This window comes from Leptodactylus fuscus, chromosome 2, assembly GCF_031893055.1.
Source record: "Leptodactylus fuscus isolate aLepFus1 chromosome 2, aLepFus1.hap2, whole genome shotgun sequence".
NCBI lineage: Eukaryota > Metazoa > Chordata > Amphibia > Anura > Leptodactylidae > Leptodactylus > Leptodactylus fuscus.
Window position 1 is genome coordinate 33531572 of NC_134266.1, and position 16392 is coordinate 33547963.

The 16392-nt window shown below is 43.3% G+C and overlaps 1 protein-coding gene across 1 annotated transcript in view; it reads right to left on the reverse strand.

Annotated features, from left to right (window-relative positions):
• GABRR3 (gamma-aminobutyric acid type A receptor subunit rho3) overlaps window positions 1-10737 on the reverse strand; it is a 35949-nt gene extending 25212 nt beyond the window's left edge. Inside the window, exons 1-2 of the mRNA XM_075263567.1 lie at window positions 10212-10737; window positions 222-322 (exon numbers count right to left, since the gene is read on the reverse strand). Of these exons, the coding sequence (XP_075119668.1) occupies window positions 222-322; window positions 10212-10378 (268 nt within the window). The 5' untranslated portion in view covers window positions 10379-10737. The remainder of the gene's footprint in view (window positions 1-221; window positions 323-10211) is intronic.
• Between the last annotated feature and the right edge of the window lie 5655 nt (window positions 10738-16392).

Here is a 16392-nt window from a genome sequence, read left to right on the forward strand (position 1 = left end):
AATTTACAACATCATAAATCCCTTTGATGCTGCTATTTTGGATCATTAGACCCATTGCCTTTATGGGATTTGCTGTTGCATAATACAAACATATCATAGATCTATGAATTCTATGACCTGTGTGGACATACCCTTACAATGGGATATCAGTGTCTGATGGTCATAGCTTGTCCCTTTGCATTTGATGATTCTATATACACAATATTTAAACCTTGTCTTACCTCCAAATCCAGGTCTCATGGCAAAATCATGGTCGTCTATACGTAAAAGCTGTTCAGATTTGACCTGCCGGACTTTAGTGCTGTCGATTCTCCTCATTTTACTGCAGAATTAGAAAACATATATATAATACTCTGTACAGGGTCCCTGTCTCTTAGCCAGAGTGGTTACAAAGAGTATGTCTTACTTTGGAGGACTGGTCCTGACCTGCTTTATGCTGACAAGTCTATGACAAATAAATGGGCACAGTGTAATGCAGGGGTCTCAAACTCAACTCAGCATGTGGGCTGCAGAGCAAGATCCCAGCCAGTCAGCAGGCCGCACCGCGGCAAATTTAGCTCCACCCACTTTTATGTTGACTCCGCCCATTCATTTTTCATGTGCCCCCACACTGTATAATCCTCCTACAGTCAGCCGTAAACTATATGTCCCCCCTCCATCTTTCCCCCAGTTACATATACACCCTTCATCTGCCCCCAGATTCATGTCCCTCCATCTCTGCCCCCAGATTCATGTCCCCCCATCTCTGCCCCCAGATTCATGTCCCCCCATCTCTGCCCCCAGATTCATGTCCCCCCATCTCTGCCCCCAGATTCATGTCCCCCCATCTCTGCCCCCAGATTCATGTCCCCTCCATCTCTTCCCCCAGATTCATGTCCTCACATCTCTGCCCCCAGATTCATGTCCCCCCCATCTCTGCCCCCAGAGTCATGTCCCCCATCTCTGCCCCCAGATTCATGTCCTCTCCATCTCTGCCCCCAGATTCATGTCCCCTCCATCTCTGCCCCCAGACTCATGTCCTCTCCATCTCTGCCCCCAGATTCATGTCCCCTCCATCTCTGCCCCCAGATTCATGTCCCCTCCATCTCTGCCCCCAGATTCATGTCCCCCCATCTCTGCCCCCAGATTCATGTCCCCTCCATCTCTGCCCCCAGATTCATGTCCCCTCCATCTCTGCCCCCAGATTCATGTCCTCTCCATCTCTGCCCCCAGATTCATGTCCCCCCATCTCTGCCCCCAGATTCATGTCCCCCCATCTCTGCCCCCAGATTCATGTCCCCTCCATCTCTTCCCCCAGATTTGTCCCCCCATCTCTTCCCCCAGATTCATGTCCCCCCATCTCTTCCCCCAGATTCATGTCCCTCCATTTCTGCCCCAGTGTCATGCCGTTCTCCCCCCTCCCTTCGTCTGCCCACAGTGTCATGAGCCCCTTCATTCCACCTCAATGTTTAAAGAGGACCTTTCACCATTTTGCCCATAGGCAGTTCTATATACTGCCGGAAAGCTGACAGTGCGCTGAGTTCAGCGCACTGTCGGTTTTCCCGATGTGGGCCCAGTGTGAAGAGCTTACGGTCCCGGTACCGTAGCTCTTCTATGGTCAGAAGTGCGTTTCTGACAGTCAGTCAGACGTCCTTCTTCACAGCACAGCCAATCGCACTGTACATAGAGCCGGGAGGAACGCCCCCTCCCTCTGCTCGCAGTACTCGTCCATAGACCATCAAACTTAACTGAACTTGAATTGTTTTGTAAAGAGGAATGGTCCAAAATCCCTTCATCCAGGATCCAGGAACTGGTTAAAAGCTACAGGAAGCGACTAGAGCAGGGGTAGGGAACGTACGGCTCTCCAGCTGTTGCAAAACTACAACTCCCAGCATGCATACTTGCTCTGCTGTTCTTGGAACTCCCATGGAAGTGAATGGAGCATTCTGGGAGTTGTAGTTTCACAGCAGCTGGAGAGCCGAAGGTTCCCTACCGTGGGACTAGAGGCTAAAGGAGGATCTACTAAATATTAATGTCACTTTTCTGTTGAGGTGCCCATACTTTTGCATCGGTCAAATTTTGGTTTAATGCATATTGCACATTTTCTGTTAGTACAATAAACCTCATTTCAATCGTGAAATATTACTGTGTCCTTCAGTTATTAGATATATCAGACTGAAATGGCTGCTGCAAACACCAAAATATTTACACCTAAAAATGATTAAGATTAGTAGGGGTGCCCAAACTTTTTCACAGGACTGTATCTTAGTATGTACAGCCATCTAGTCATGGGGGCGGTCTTATCAGTGACTGACAGTTATCTCTCTATGTATAGCCATCTAGTCATGGGGGTGGTCCTATCAGTATTTGACAGCTATCTCTGTATGTACAGTAATAGATGGAGGTTCTGTCACTGATAGGTTCACTCTCATATCTAGACGACTGGTTCTATGCAAAAAAAAGAGCAAAGATCTTTTATCTAATTGACCCCCGTGTGGTCTTTTATACAAAACAAGCTCCATATTTCCAGCTCCATGCTGGTGGACTTCATTGTGTTTGCTGTTGGTTACATATGCTCTAGTGGAGAATCACATGACTGCTGCACATATAGCTTATGTGTTTGCTGCTTTCTTCTCTACCTGGATTGTATTAATAAACTACAAGATGAATCTGTTCCCATAACACTATATATCATCTGCTCGGCTCTTCCTGCTCTATAACATGTCCCTCTCCTGGTGCCCCAGTTTAACCTAGGGGAAACTAGAGGGGACATGAAACTGGGGCAGCTGGAGGGGGACATTAACAGTAGGGGTAGTTGGAGGGGGCAATAAATTAATGGCAGTTGAAGTGGGACATTAAACTGGGGGCAACTAGAGGAGGACATTAAACTTGGGCAGCTAGAAGCAGACATTAAACCGTAGGGGTAGCTGGACGGTGACATTAAACTGGGGACAACTAGAGGTAGACAGGTCCCCTCCAGCTACCTCCACGGTTTAATGCCCCCTCTAGTTGTCCCCAGTTTAAGTGCCTCCCTTCATCTACCCCCAGTTTCATGTCCCTCCTCCATTAATCCCCCGGTTTTCTCTACCCCTCCATCTCTCCCCCAATTTCATATCCACATTTATCTGCCCCCCCCCTCCATCTGCCCCCAGTTTCCTGTCCCCCTCATCTCTTTCCTCAGTATAACATTCCCCTTCCATCTCTGCCCCAGGTTACTGTTCACACACACACACACACACACACAATACTCTGCTAGTCACATCCAAAGCAGCATATACATGTCTTATACTCGTCACATCCAGAGCTGGATTCACATGTCATACACTAGTCATATCCAAAGCAGCATATACATGTCTTATACTCGTCACATCCAGAGCTGGATTCACATGTCATACACTAGTCATATCCAAAGCAGCATATACATGTCTTACACTAGTCACATCCAGAGTTGTATTCACAGGCCCTGCACTAGTCATATCCATAGTGGAATTCCCTTGACATGTCTTACCCTAGTCTCATACAGAGCTGGATTCACATGTCATTCATTAGTCACATCCAGAGCAGCATTTACATATCTCACACTAGTCACATGTAGAGCAGCATTAATTTATCTTATACTAATCATATCCAGAGTTGTATTAACATACACACACACACACATTCACACTCTCCACCCTGCATCTCACATCCTCCCTCCCCTCTCAGTACCTTAGACGACACATCTGTCCTTCTCTTCCAAGCATTGCACGGGATACTAAGACACGCCTACCTAGTCACGTGACGTCTGATGTCACACAAGATCAGGTTACACTAGTATAAGCTTTCTCCTGATAACCCGCGGCTCTTATCCCAGTTACAACCTCATATCTGTTATAAGAGCCAGGGGATGATGGGGGAAAGCATGTTAATAAGTAAACTATCTCAGTGCAGAGCGGGACATGGGGGGAGCTGTGTGGGACCGCGGGATAGGAGCTTACAATCGTGAAAGTCCCGCTAAATGCGGGACACTTGGGAGGTATGTGTATGGAGTATGTTTGTTCTCCTTGGGTACTCTGGTTTCCTCTTTCAAAGACTTACTGATAGGAAACTATAGTTCTATATGGGACAGTGTTGATAATATCTCTGTATAGGCCGGGCTAAAGAAATCAGTAGACTTGAGGGACACCAGACACTGGGTACACTGCAACTACTACTACCACCACCATCTTCACCTGCTCAGCCTGTGGCACTTACATTATCAAGGAGGAAATAGATATGCTACATTATGGTAAGTTATATACTAAGAGTGTTATATGTCCGCACTCCATGTGCCATCATGTGGAGCCTCTGCACTTCACCAGAACCATGTATTCACATCCAGAAGCAATGAATATTTCTGTAATAAGGGATCCAACAAGGCAAAATTTATTTTCCCATAATAAAAATTACAAACACAGACTGCATGTGCCTCCGTGCAGGCCCCTCTGTGTGCATGAGGCCTAAAACCAATGTAATAAGGCAATTTTTTTTGTTTTACACAATAAAAACAACATTCAATGTGCATGTCTAATATTGTGAATTCGCCTATTAGTGATACTTAGTCATTAGTAAAATATCTAATTTCGTTGACAAGATGGATACATTTTTATTGGGAAACAGCCTCTCGTTTATTGAGTAAATGGCCCCGGAGAGTAATCTCTCTCATGTACTTTTGGTTAATGCTTGAAAATCTTCTTTGGAAGAGAACACGGACAAATAGCTTTGTAGAGGCGGGGGCATCTGCTCGCTGAGACCAGGGGAAATTGTAGGTTAATAACATATTCACTGTGGATTCTTTTCTGAAAGTCCCCTAGTCTTCCCAGCACCATCTGTCTGGGATGTGTCTTCTGTATGCGTCTGCCGACTGCTTGTTTTGCAGCAGGGGACAATTTTAGATAAGTAACAAGTAAACCTTTCCAAAAGTTAATGAAGTATCATAGGCTCAGATACATATTAATGTATCTGAGCCAATCCAGGTAGTATACCAGTATTGAATGAGGACCTATCACCACCTCTACTGATCCTTTGCAACCTTACATAGGTACCACTCCACGGATTCCAGCACTGTTGGAATTTTTTTCTAGCCCCCACCATTCCTGAGAAATCATTTCAGTTACGCTAGGTCTGCACTAGTATTTGGGTCTCCATCGTTCAGTTCCACATGGGAACTGCAGAGTTTCCACCTGGTTTCAGTATAAAACCAGCCGAGAGAAGAGTCCTACTTATAGAATTTTTTTATCCCCTGATTTTGAGCAGAATCAAAGGCAGAGTCGCCAAAGCAGATGTGAATCCATCCTGAATTTTAGAAACCAGCATGCTAATAAGATTTTCTACTGTCAGATAGGCGGTTCCAGGCTATTTGTGCCAGCCAAAGGCCACCCACCTGACAGTAGAAGGCTAATTATCATATTGGGTGCGGCACTAATTGCTCAGGAACAGTGGGAAAAGAAAAGAAACTTACAACTGTGCTGGAATCAGTGGTCAAGTGAAAGATACAATGGGTTGCTTGTGGTGGAGGAGGCGAAACCTACTGTTTAAAGAGGACCTTTCACCACATTCACCAATTCAATCACATAGAACCTGTCAATAGGTCCTGCTCCACTGATTCCAGCATAGTGCAAATTTTCTCTCTAGTTCCCGAGCAACAAGCTCAGTTAGTTTTGATCCCTGATGTGCTATTTAAGCTCTGTAATGTCAGAAGGGCGGGGTCAGGCAGGGAGCGTGATTCAGAGCTCCAATCAGACGCAGCCATTGTCAGAGCTCAGAATATCACTCCTTGTCTGCTCCTGCCTGACACCGCCCTCCTGACAGTACAGAGTCTAAATAGTATATCAGGCACCAAAACTAACTGTAGTGAATGCTCAGGAATGGTGGGGGCTAGGGAAAAAATTCCAACTGTGCTGGAATCAATAGAACAACAGCTATTAACTGATGTAAAGAACTAGACTTGTTGGAGGTGGTGAAAGGACCTCCTTAACCACTGTAGCCAAGAAAACCAAGACTGGTGGGGAGAACTGGTGCAGTGGCAATGTGGCTTTGCGTGAATAAGCAGGGCAAGTAATTCTTCTTTTATTATTATATCACAACCTTTCCCCAAGCACAATTTTTTGGCTGAACTTGGAAATAGGATGAATCAGTTTTAGTTCATGATGTGAAGCCACTAGCTGAAAAATCGCACAAGAAGACTCTGATACACGTGACCAGAACTTGATCCTAAGACAAAAAAAAGTTATATATGGGATAAATCTTTTTGTGTGTTGGACGCCGATGAGCTGAACACATATGCGATTAAAGCAGGAGCTGTCACAGCTCAGCTCCTGCTTTAACGCTGCGGTCCGGCTTCTGCATTTTTAGGCGCGATGTGATGACCTCACATTGGGCCTATAACTATGTGAGTGGATTGAGAGCGGAGAGAGCGGCGGGGTAGCGTTGGAAGGTGAGTGTGTTTGTTTTGTGTTAAACGTTAAGGTGGAACATAATGTAGGGGGCCCATAAAACTGCGGGCAAATGAAGAGAAGGGGGAGAACGGCATGACACTGGGGAAGATGAAGGGGGGGAGAATGGCATAACACTGGGGCAGATGAGGGCATGAAACTGGGGACAGAGATGGAGGGGGGACATGAAACTGGGAGCAGAGGAAGGGTGTATATGAAACTGGGGGAGAGATGGAGGCGGGGGCATATAATTTACGGGTGACTGTAGGAGGATTATACTGTGTGGGAGCACATGAAAAATGAATGAGAATGGGTAGAGTCAACATAAAATTGGGCGGAGCCAAATTTGCAGCGGCACGCAGAGCGCGTCCCTCTTTCTACTCTTCAAAAGTTGGGAGGTATGGCGTAGGTGACGCTGCGCTCCTGCGTGACGTCACTTGCTTTGTCCACCCGTAGAGGCGAGCAGTGTCCCGACTCCCACCTCCTCCACAAGGGGGCCCACTGAGGCTCTTTCGCCCAAGGGCCCATAAAAACCTGGAGCTGGCCCTGACTGGCATCCACATAGTATAATTCCCCCGTTATGCCATTTCATTAAAAATCTAAACTATACCTCACCCTATTCCCAGGGAGTAGCTGTATTCTGATACAGCAGGAGCAATGTAGGGACATCCACCTTCCAGTGGCAGATGGATTTCAGATTTTCTACTACTTCCTACTGTCTGATATGTTGCTGCCTCTGCTTTTTGCTATTGCCTGCTAAGTAATGCACTTTGTATGATCTGCCAATAGGAGTGGAGGGAGGGAAGTGACAAATGGCCTAAGCACATTTCTGGCAAAGACATGCAGTTTTCACGTCCATTGAGCGATTAGTCTGGTTAAATCTGTAACTAACAACACTAATCTAGACGTATAACTGAAGGCAGTGGAGAATGAGTAAAATAATGTCCATATAGTACCAGAGATACACTTTAAATTGGATTAATGAGATCAAGAACGTTTATAGGACAAGGATGAGCTACTGAGTTTTCTTTTTTTTTTTTTTTACTATTTTCATAGTCCCCCAGGGGAGCTTTAACCTTTTTAACCTGCAATTGTTTAATTGCAAGTCCCATAGACTTCTATATAACTACATTGCAGTCTATAGAAGATTTGCTATGTTACAGTTGAAGCTAATCATAGACCAGACTCAATAGTAATGAATAGGGTTGAGCGATCTGTATCGGGAAAGATCGGATCCCGATCAGCGATTGAGCAAATTTCACGATCGGGATCGGCTGGAAAATGATCGAAAATCGGATTTTAAAAACGATCCTAAAATCTCAAGATCAGCTCAACCCACCTATGACTTATTGCATTTAGGGTTGAGCGATCGGGATCGGGAAAGACTGGATCCCGCTCGGCGATCGAGCAGATTTCACAATGGATGGAAGCCAATTGACCCAAAGGTAGGGCATGAGCGTATGATGTATGGGTGGAAGGAGGGGAGATTTACTAAGACCAGTGTTTTATACATCAGTATTCAACTGAACTTGAATTTTATCTGTGCACCATAGGTTGAAATGAATGGCAGATATGAGCTGGGATAGAGTTCCTCTATAATTTATGCTAATTTCTACCATACTTTATAGTAAATCCGCTGGACTGTGAGTGGTCCTCCAGCTAAGTCCTGCCTACTAGACATCAGAGTATTGCTAAATTCCAAAAAGTCTCCCCTTGTTTGCATGGATTTCCATCCCATACTCCAAAGACATACTGATAGGGGAAAATGTACATTGTGAGCCCCTATGTAAAAAAAAATCCAAAAAGTCTCATATTTTTGGGCAAAACTGGCATGAGCCAAAATTTGCAAACTTTTCTATGAGCAAAGTTAATAAATTTCCTCTTGGGTGTTCCAAAGATGGGAAAATGCAGGTATCTTTAAGGTTTGTCTCAATGACAGTGCTTTACCAACTGGGCGTTTTCTAGAAGTCTGTTCCTCCTAGAAATGTATGACTATATGAACAACTGGGTGTAACCATTCCTCTCATCAAGGGAAGTGAATTGGACAGCATTAGACTATGTAGGGACCCTCAAACACACATACACTTTATACCTTCCACCTGTCTTGGATTGAAAAAGACAGTCCTGGATTTTGGGTGCTGTCTTGTGGACTGTCCCAGATTCAACTCTATCAGCATCCTCAGGGCAAAGATAAAGTTAAACACATTAGAAAAGTAGGGAGACTATATTTCTCCTGCTACTCCATGGGAATGGCCTGAGGTTTTTTTTTTCTAAAATGGCATAAGGGGGCATTATACTATGTACTGCATTCTGCCATGTAGAGGCCAGCAACTAAAAGGGCATTATACTGTGTGAGAAGTAAGGGGGCATTATACTATGTGGGGCTATCTAGGGGCAATATACCATGTAAGGGCACTAACAGGGTATTATACTGTGTGGAAGGACACTAAGGGGAGCATAATACTGTATGGGGGCACTATAGGGGCATTATACTGTGTGGGGGCACTATGGGGGCATTACTAGGTAAGGGCACTAATGAGGCATTTTTCTGTGTGGGTGTGCACTGGGGGAATTATACTGTGTGGGGGCAATATAGGAGTATCATACTGTCTGAAGGCACTAATGGGGTGTGTGGGGGCACTAATTAGGGCACCTATTGTGTAGGCTTCATCACTGTATGTAATACAAAGAAAGCCACTATTGGGGTTACTGTATGGGGTACAAAGAGACTGCAGGGAGGAGGCGTGGCTTAACAAATCTAAAGCTGCCTCAAAAACTGTCCCTGTTTCTGAAAGTTGGAAGATATGTCCCAATTTATACAGTGTATACCCCAACTGTCAATGTATTCATAAAGTTATTTAAAAAATGCCCCAAAATATTATAGACCATATAATTTTTTTATGCCAAAATATACATTTTAGGAGAAGGGACTGGTCCTGGTTAAAGGAGGATTGTGTTTCGTGATAGATCAAAATACTCCGATGCTCTGTAATACTTTGCTGACTCTAATACACAGTATACTTGGATACATACATACACATACTGTACGTTCTTACCCTCTCTATGCCCTATTATTAAACAGTTTACCGTATGTATCATTAGTGTAAATCAGATAGCTACAAAGTTTGTTGAGCATGAGAAAATCTACATTAAAATCTGTATATCAAGTATGACATGTATATGTCACTTGTAACCTTATAGCTGTTATAACTTGCATCCCTAGAGCTGTTATAACTTGGAATTTATAAATCTTAAAATAAAGCAACTTGTTTAGTACTTTTTACTTCTATTATATTCTTAGAAACAAGGTGCACAAATACATTTGAGAAAATTTCAATTTCTAGATTGATCTAACAATACATAAATTTTAATTTCTAAATTGATCTAACAATACATAAATTTCAATTTCTAGATTGATCTGACAATACATAAATTTCAATTTCTAGATTGATCTAACAATACATACATTTTAATTTCTAAATTGATCTAACAATATATAAATTTCAATTTCTAGATTGCTCTAACAATACATAAATTTTAATTTCTAAATTGATCTAACAATATATAAATTTCAATTTCTAGATTGCTCTAACAATACATAAATTTTAATTTCTAAATTGACCTAACGATACATAAATTTCAATTTCTAGATTGATCTGACAATAAATAAATTTCAATTTCTAGATTGATCTAACAATATATAAATTTCAGTTTCTAGATTGATCTAACAATACATAATGTTCATGTAACAAGTAACACAGGATAGATTGGTCTTCTTACCTTGTATTTTTCCTGCTGTCTCTCATGGGCACTGGGTGAATCTCATCTTTCTCGTGATTATGGTGCTGATGATGATGATGGTCTTTCTGTCTTTGCGGATGGAACCCGTTGAGAACTGCCCCTGGCCACAAACTTGAAAGAAGAAGTAATTTAATAATGAGGACCATTTCTTCCAGAGCACAGGAGTGTTCTAGTCCTCCAGGGCCTCAGAAAATCTTCATTTCTTTATCTTTGTAAGTTACTTTCCCCTGACACAAGCATTCCCGGGAGAATGTAACAAGCACATACCCAAGGCTGAAAATCCCTTTTATCCAGCCTAAAGCAAATGACAACTCTCCAGGCTTTTTCCTCTAGCACATCCACAAGAATACATCCTCTGTACTAGGAATTCCTAATTGCAACGAAGTAACCAAATCAAGAAATCTGATTGTCAGGTCACCGAAACATCATCGTCCCAGTTCTTCTCCCTCTGTGGAACTACATAAGCTCAGCGCAGGGCTTACCACCCACACACTACATTCCCCAACATACTCCAGCATGAAAAAGAGGGATGTCGACATTTAATCTCCTTAATCCTACACACGCCATTAAAAAAAAACAAAAAAAAAAACTTCAATACAATACGAAATCTGGTCTTATTTTGTAGAGGTCGTGGGATTTAATCTCAGCTATGCATCTTGAGACTAATTTTTAAAGGGTTATTTCACTGTAAATACATGACAAATGGAGAGGTGTACGGCTGTAGCTTTGCAACATGTTGTATTAATACATCTGTTACCCTTGGAAATGGAACGTGCATGGCGCTGATTATATTGTAGGTAACTAGGTCACAAGAGATTTTTTATTGGATTTTATGGATAATGGAGCTTTGAGATCTTTCATTGCTAGTTTGAGTCAGCAGCAGGGACAGAATACATCAAGGCTAATCCAAAAAGTTGTACCTTCTTATTGGTGCCCTAGGCAGCTGACTACCTACCCCGATCGTGTCCCGGTAAATCTTGCAACTTTTATGCGATCAGCAACTACTAAGCCTGTAAAAGTGGCTAATGCCACGTAATAATGTTAGTAACTCATCCTCCCAAATTTGGCACTTATGACCATCCATAGTTCTAGAATTGGCCGTGAATGCAGAATTTATCTGCACGTTTGTTTTTTACAATTTTTATTTTTATATAAAAAGAAAACCACAAGGTCCAAAAAAAATATATAAAAATGCAATGAGTATATGTTATCCAGAGGTATACAGTACATTAACACTAGAAGTCCCAGACATTTCGTTAAATGACCCCTCTCTGGGACTTCTAGTGTTAAACAAAGGAGTCCCTGCAGTTGTTGGTTCACACCATCACAATCTTTTCATTCCGGGATTGGGACTCACTTCCTTATCACTTGTAAGGGAGAAGGACAAATAATTACAGGGTCATACTGCCTCCCTATCATGTACACGGTTGTGTTGTTTACATATTTATAGTCCGCCATTCTGGAGATCATGGAGGTGGTAAAAAAAAAAGTGCTCTTTCAAGAAAAATGACATCTTCCTCACCTTCCAGCAGTCTTTCGACCCAGTTTCCATGCTAGCAATTTCAATGTATTGTTCAGAAACCTCTTCACTTCAAAAAAAAAAAAAAGTACACTAAAATATGAGCTAAGTTGTGAGGGTAAAGGGGAGGAGCCAGACAACCCATTTCACCCCTTCCTGTCAATTTTCATTTTTTAATCCCCGCCTTTTTATTTCTCTGTTCTAAGAGCCGTATGAGATCTTATTTTTTGCAGGACAGATTGTACTTCTAAGGGCTCATTCACATCTGCGCCCAGGACTCTGTTCTGCAGGTTTCCGTTTCCTGCACAAAACAGGACAGGAGACAGAAACCTACAGTCATGTTTCAATCCCATTCATATGAATGGGTTTGAAAAGTGTCCGGCCGTGAGCCTGGTGAGCGTTTTGTGCTTTCTGCGGCGAAACCGTTTTTGTTTTTTTTAAACCGGACACAGAGTCGGACATGCAGTACTCGGTGTCCGGTTTAAAAAAAAACAAAACAAAAAAACGGTTTCGCCGCGGAGAGCTCAAAACGCTCACCGGCGCTCACGGCCGGACTCAGCATGACAGGATTTCGTCTTCTGCATGCAGAAGATAGAAACCTGATAACGGAGTCCAGACGCTGGTGTGAACCCAGCGATAATGGTATCATTTAATATTCCATACAATGTACTGGGAAGTTGGAAAAAAAATTCTTAATGGGGTGAAATTGGTGAAAACCAGCATTTGCGCAACTTTGTTACAGGTTTCATTTTCTCAGCATGATGCAGCCATTATAATTAAGACAATACTACATGTATGTAGTTTTTTTTTTTTTTGTAAATTAACCCCTAAAAAAATCCAAAATCCAAAACTTTGCAAAAAAATAAATAAATAAAAAATAATATATATATATATATTATATATATTCTGGCACACGTTACTGCATAAGGCGTCTTTTTTTGCAAGACCAGATGTACTTTTTATTTATACCATATTGGAGAATGCTTATTGTTTTGATTGTTTGTTTTTTTTCCAAATTTTTATGAAAGGCCAAATAGCGAAGAAACTGTGGTTCGGATCTTTTAAATTTTTTTCCCACTACGACAATCACCATATGGAAAAATATTTTCCTAATTTTGTAGAGCATGTATTTTCAGGCACAGCAATACCTAATGTGTATGTTTAGTACCTCATTGATTTACTTTTTTTTATGTTTTCTAGGGAAAGGAGGGGGGATTTGAATTAGGAGTACTTAGGGATCTGATCACTAATACAATACATGCATTGCAATGTATAGTGATATTCCTATACTTATATTACAGGCTGCCTGGTGCAGCCAGCAATAGAAGTCTTTACAAGACCACCCTGGGAGCCTTCTAATTCTGCGGGGTTGGTGATCCACCCCAAAATGGCACTGCTGGAACCTCCATCATGTTTGAATGAGGCTTTAGGTAGGTTAATGTCCGTGATCAGTGTAGGCAATAATTGTGGGCATTGCCGCTGGGTCTCTTCTGTATATTATATAAGAGACCCGGCATCTATTGTGGCTACTCAGCTCCTGATCACTCCCCATATTTAAATACCCGACATACTCTGTATTAGACACTAGAGATGAGCAAGTACTGTTTGGATCAGCCGATCCGAACAGCACGCTCCATAGAAATGAATGGAAGCACCTGGTACTTCCGCTTTGACGGCGGCCGGCCGCTTAACCCCCCGCGTGCCGGCTACGTCCATTCATTTCTATGCGAGCGTGCTGTTCGGATCGGCTGATCCCAACAGTACTCGCTCATCTCTATTAGACACGAAAAACTGAAGATGGTGGGGGTGATGAAAGTTCCCCTACAAATTCTCTGGATTTTTATTACAGCACATAAACCTTACAATATAACTGACCTGTGATATTTCACTGAATACTATATCTAACAGGATATACATGTACATTTCCCCTCGTTATAGGAGCTATATAAATTAATAACTAACAGCAGTAAACACGGAGGAGTTTTACATGGCCGAGGCTTGTGAAGTCTGAAGACCAAGATTAGACTTAATCTCCTGCAGCAGCAACAGATGATCGTGGATGAAAATCCCTATTCCAAAATCAAGATGTTACTATGACAGAGGGACAGGAATGATGTGACCCCTATCAGGTTCCTTCTCTGCATGTTAGCCTTAAATAATAATACAATCAACCGCCATATACTACCTGCAGAAAGTATATGGAAGGTAATGGGGATCTATACTAAAACCAAATGGTGCCCAAGAGCAGGAAACAAATCCATTGCCCATTTTGCTCAATACACCTATTACTGACGTGCAGGATGGTTACTTAAAATCAGGTTTTTGCGTTATATAGTGATATATTTACCATGCTGTAAAGCAGTGATGGCGAACCTATGGCACGCGTGCCAGAGAGGGCACGCAGAGCCCCCTCTGCTGGCACGCGTGCTGTCGCCCTGATCGCTCACTAACGGCGAATCCGATGCAGGATTCCCCGTTAGTGAGCGATCGCTGCCTTCAGCTGGTTGTGCAAATGCGCATCCAGCTGAAAGCTGTCAGTGTAGCTCAGTGTAGGCCACGCGTACTACGCGGCCTACACTGACTACAGAGTGTGACCTCTGAACAAGCGCGGGCGTGATGACGTAAGTCATCAGCGCGCGCAGTGAACAGAAGAGAGAACACCTGGCAGCTCTTCAGGTAACTATATTGTGTTTGTTTGCACTGTCAGGGGAGGGGGGCAACGGTAGACATTTCATGTTGTGTAGGAGGGGGCTACTGTAGACTTTCATGCTGTGTGGGTAAGGGGCTACTGTGGACCATTTTATGCTGTATGGGAGGGGGCTACTGTGGACCTTTCATGTTGTGTGGGAGGGGGGCTACTGTAGACTTTCATGCTGTGCGGGTAGGGGGCTACTGTGGACCATTTTATGCTGCTACTGTGGATCTTTCATGCTCTGTGGGAGGGGGCTACTGTGGACCAGTTCATGTTGTGTGGGAGGGGGCTACTCTGGACCATTTCATGCTGTGTGGGAGGGGGCTACTGTGGACCATTTCATGTTGTGTGGGAGGGGGCTACTGTGGACCATTTCATGTTGTGTAGGAGGGGGCTACTGTGGATCTTTCATGCTCTGCGGGAGGGGGCTACTGTGGACCATTTCATGTTGTGTAGGAGGGGGCTACTGTGGATCTTTCATGCTCTGTGGGAGGGGGCTACTGTGGACCATTTCATGTTGTGTGGGAGGGGGCTACTGTGGACCATTTCATGTTGTGTGGGAGGGGGCTACTGTGGACCAGTTCATGTTGTGTGGGAGGGGGCTACTGTGGACCAGTTCATGTTGTGTGGGAGGGGGCTACTGTGGACCAGTTCATGCTGTGTGGGAGGGGGCTACTGCTGTGTGGGGGCCACTGAGGGGCAGATTGTACTGTGTGGGGGGCCACTGAGGGGCAGATTGTACTGTGTGGGGTCCCCTCACTATGTATATCACAAAGTATTTGTTTTATAGCAGACGTGAAATTAGTACAGGATGTAATAACATTGCACGGTAAACTATAAAACAGATCCTGTGCGATGTAAATAGTGAAAATTAATTGTTTAAAAGTACAGAATGCAGAGACCTTTACCTTTCAGTACAAGATCTGTAAAGCCCCAGTCACATGACTGTAATTTGTGGGTCCGCAATTGTGGACCCACAGAGTTTTAAGGTTAAATTGCCGTGTTGGCACTCCGTGATAATTTATTTGGTTTTGGGTTGCAGTTTAGGCACTCGGTCTCAAAAAGGTTCGCCATCACTGCTGTAAAGGATATCACTATATACTGGTAACAGAGCAGAAGAAAAATAAAAACCATTTACTTTAAAGAAAATTCCCTGGATCCCCTGTCAAAGCTGCCATGTTGGAATTAATATTATATATTAATATTGTATATACTAGCACAGTATTGCAATAGTGTACTAGCCATTTATTTAACCCCTTTCCAGCTCTGTGCTGCAAAATCCTACTAATATTATAAGTGTGAAAGTTTGTGTGTTTGGATGTTTGTGAGTTTGGATGTTTGTTCCTCAATCATGCTAAAACGCCTGGACGGATTTGCGTGCAATTTTCCACAAACATAGTTTTCCCTTAGGATTGAGTCACAGGCTACTTTTGGTGCCACTAAACAACATGGCTTCCTAGCAGGAGACTCACAAAAGCAGGACTCCTAGCCCCAGCTATAGACTCACACACACTGCCTGGCATTTCCTGCCTCAACCTGCCTGCACACTCCTTACTGTCACCTCAGGAGTAGCCCTCACTCTACTCACTCACATTTACATATAGCTTTCCACTATATAACACATCACATTGTCTGTATCACGACATACACAATACAACACATCACATTGCATTTGCTAGCCCGCCAAACTTTTTAAAGCACTTTTACAGTTTCACACGTCTGTGTCCGCCCAATTCTCAAATCACCGCAGACGAAGTCGCGGGTAAAAGCTAGTGTAATATAATAGTACAATGCTGTAATGCTGCAAACACAGCCAAGGCCTAGGACTAGCCACTGGACTTGGAATACACCGACTCTGGCAGACCAATAGCAATCACATCATCCAGGTGCAAGATCACTCCCACTCTGATGCCGCACAATAAATTTGTAGGATCTGATAGGTTGCCAAT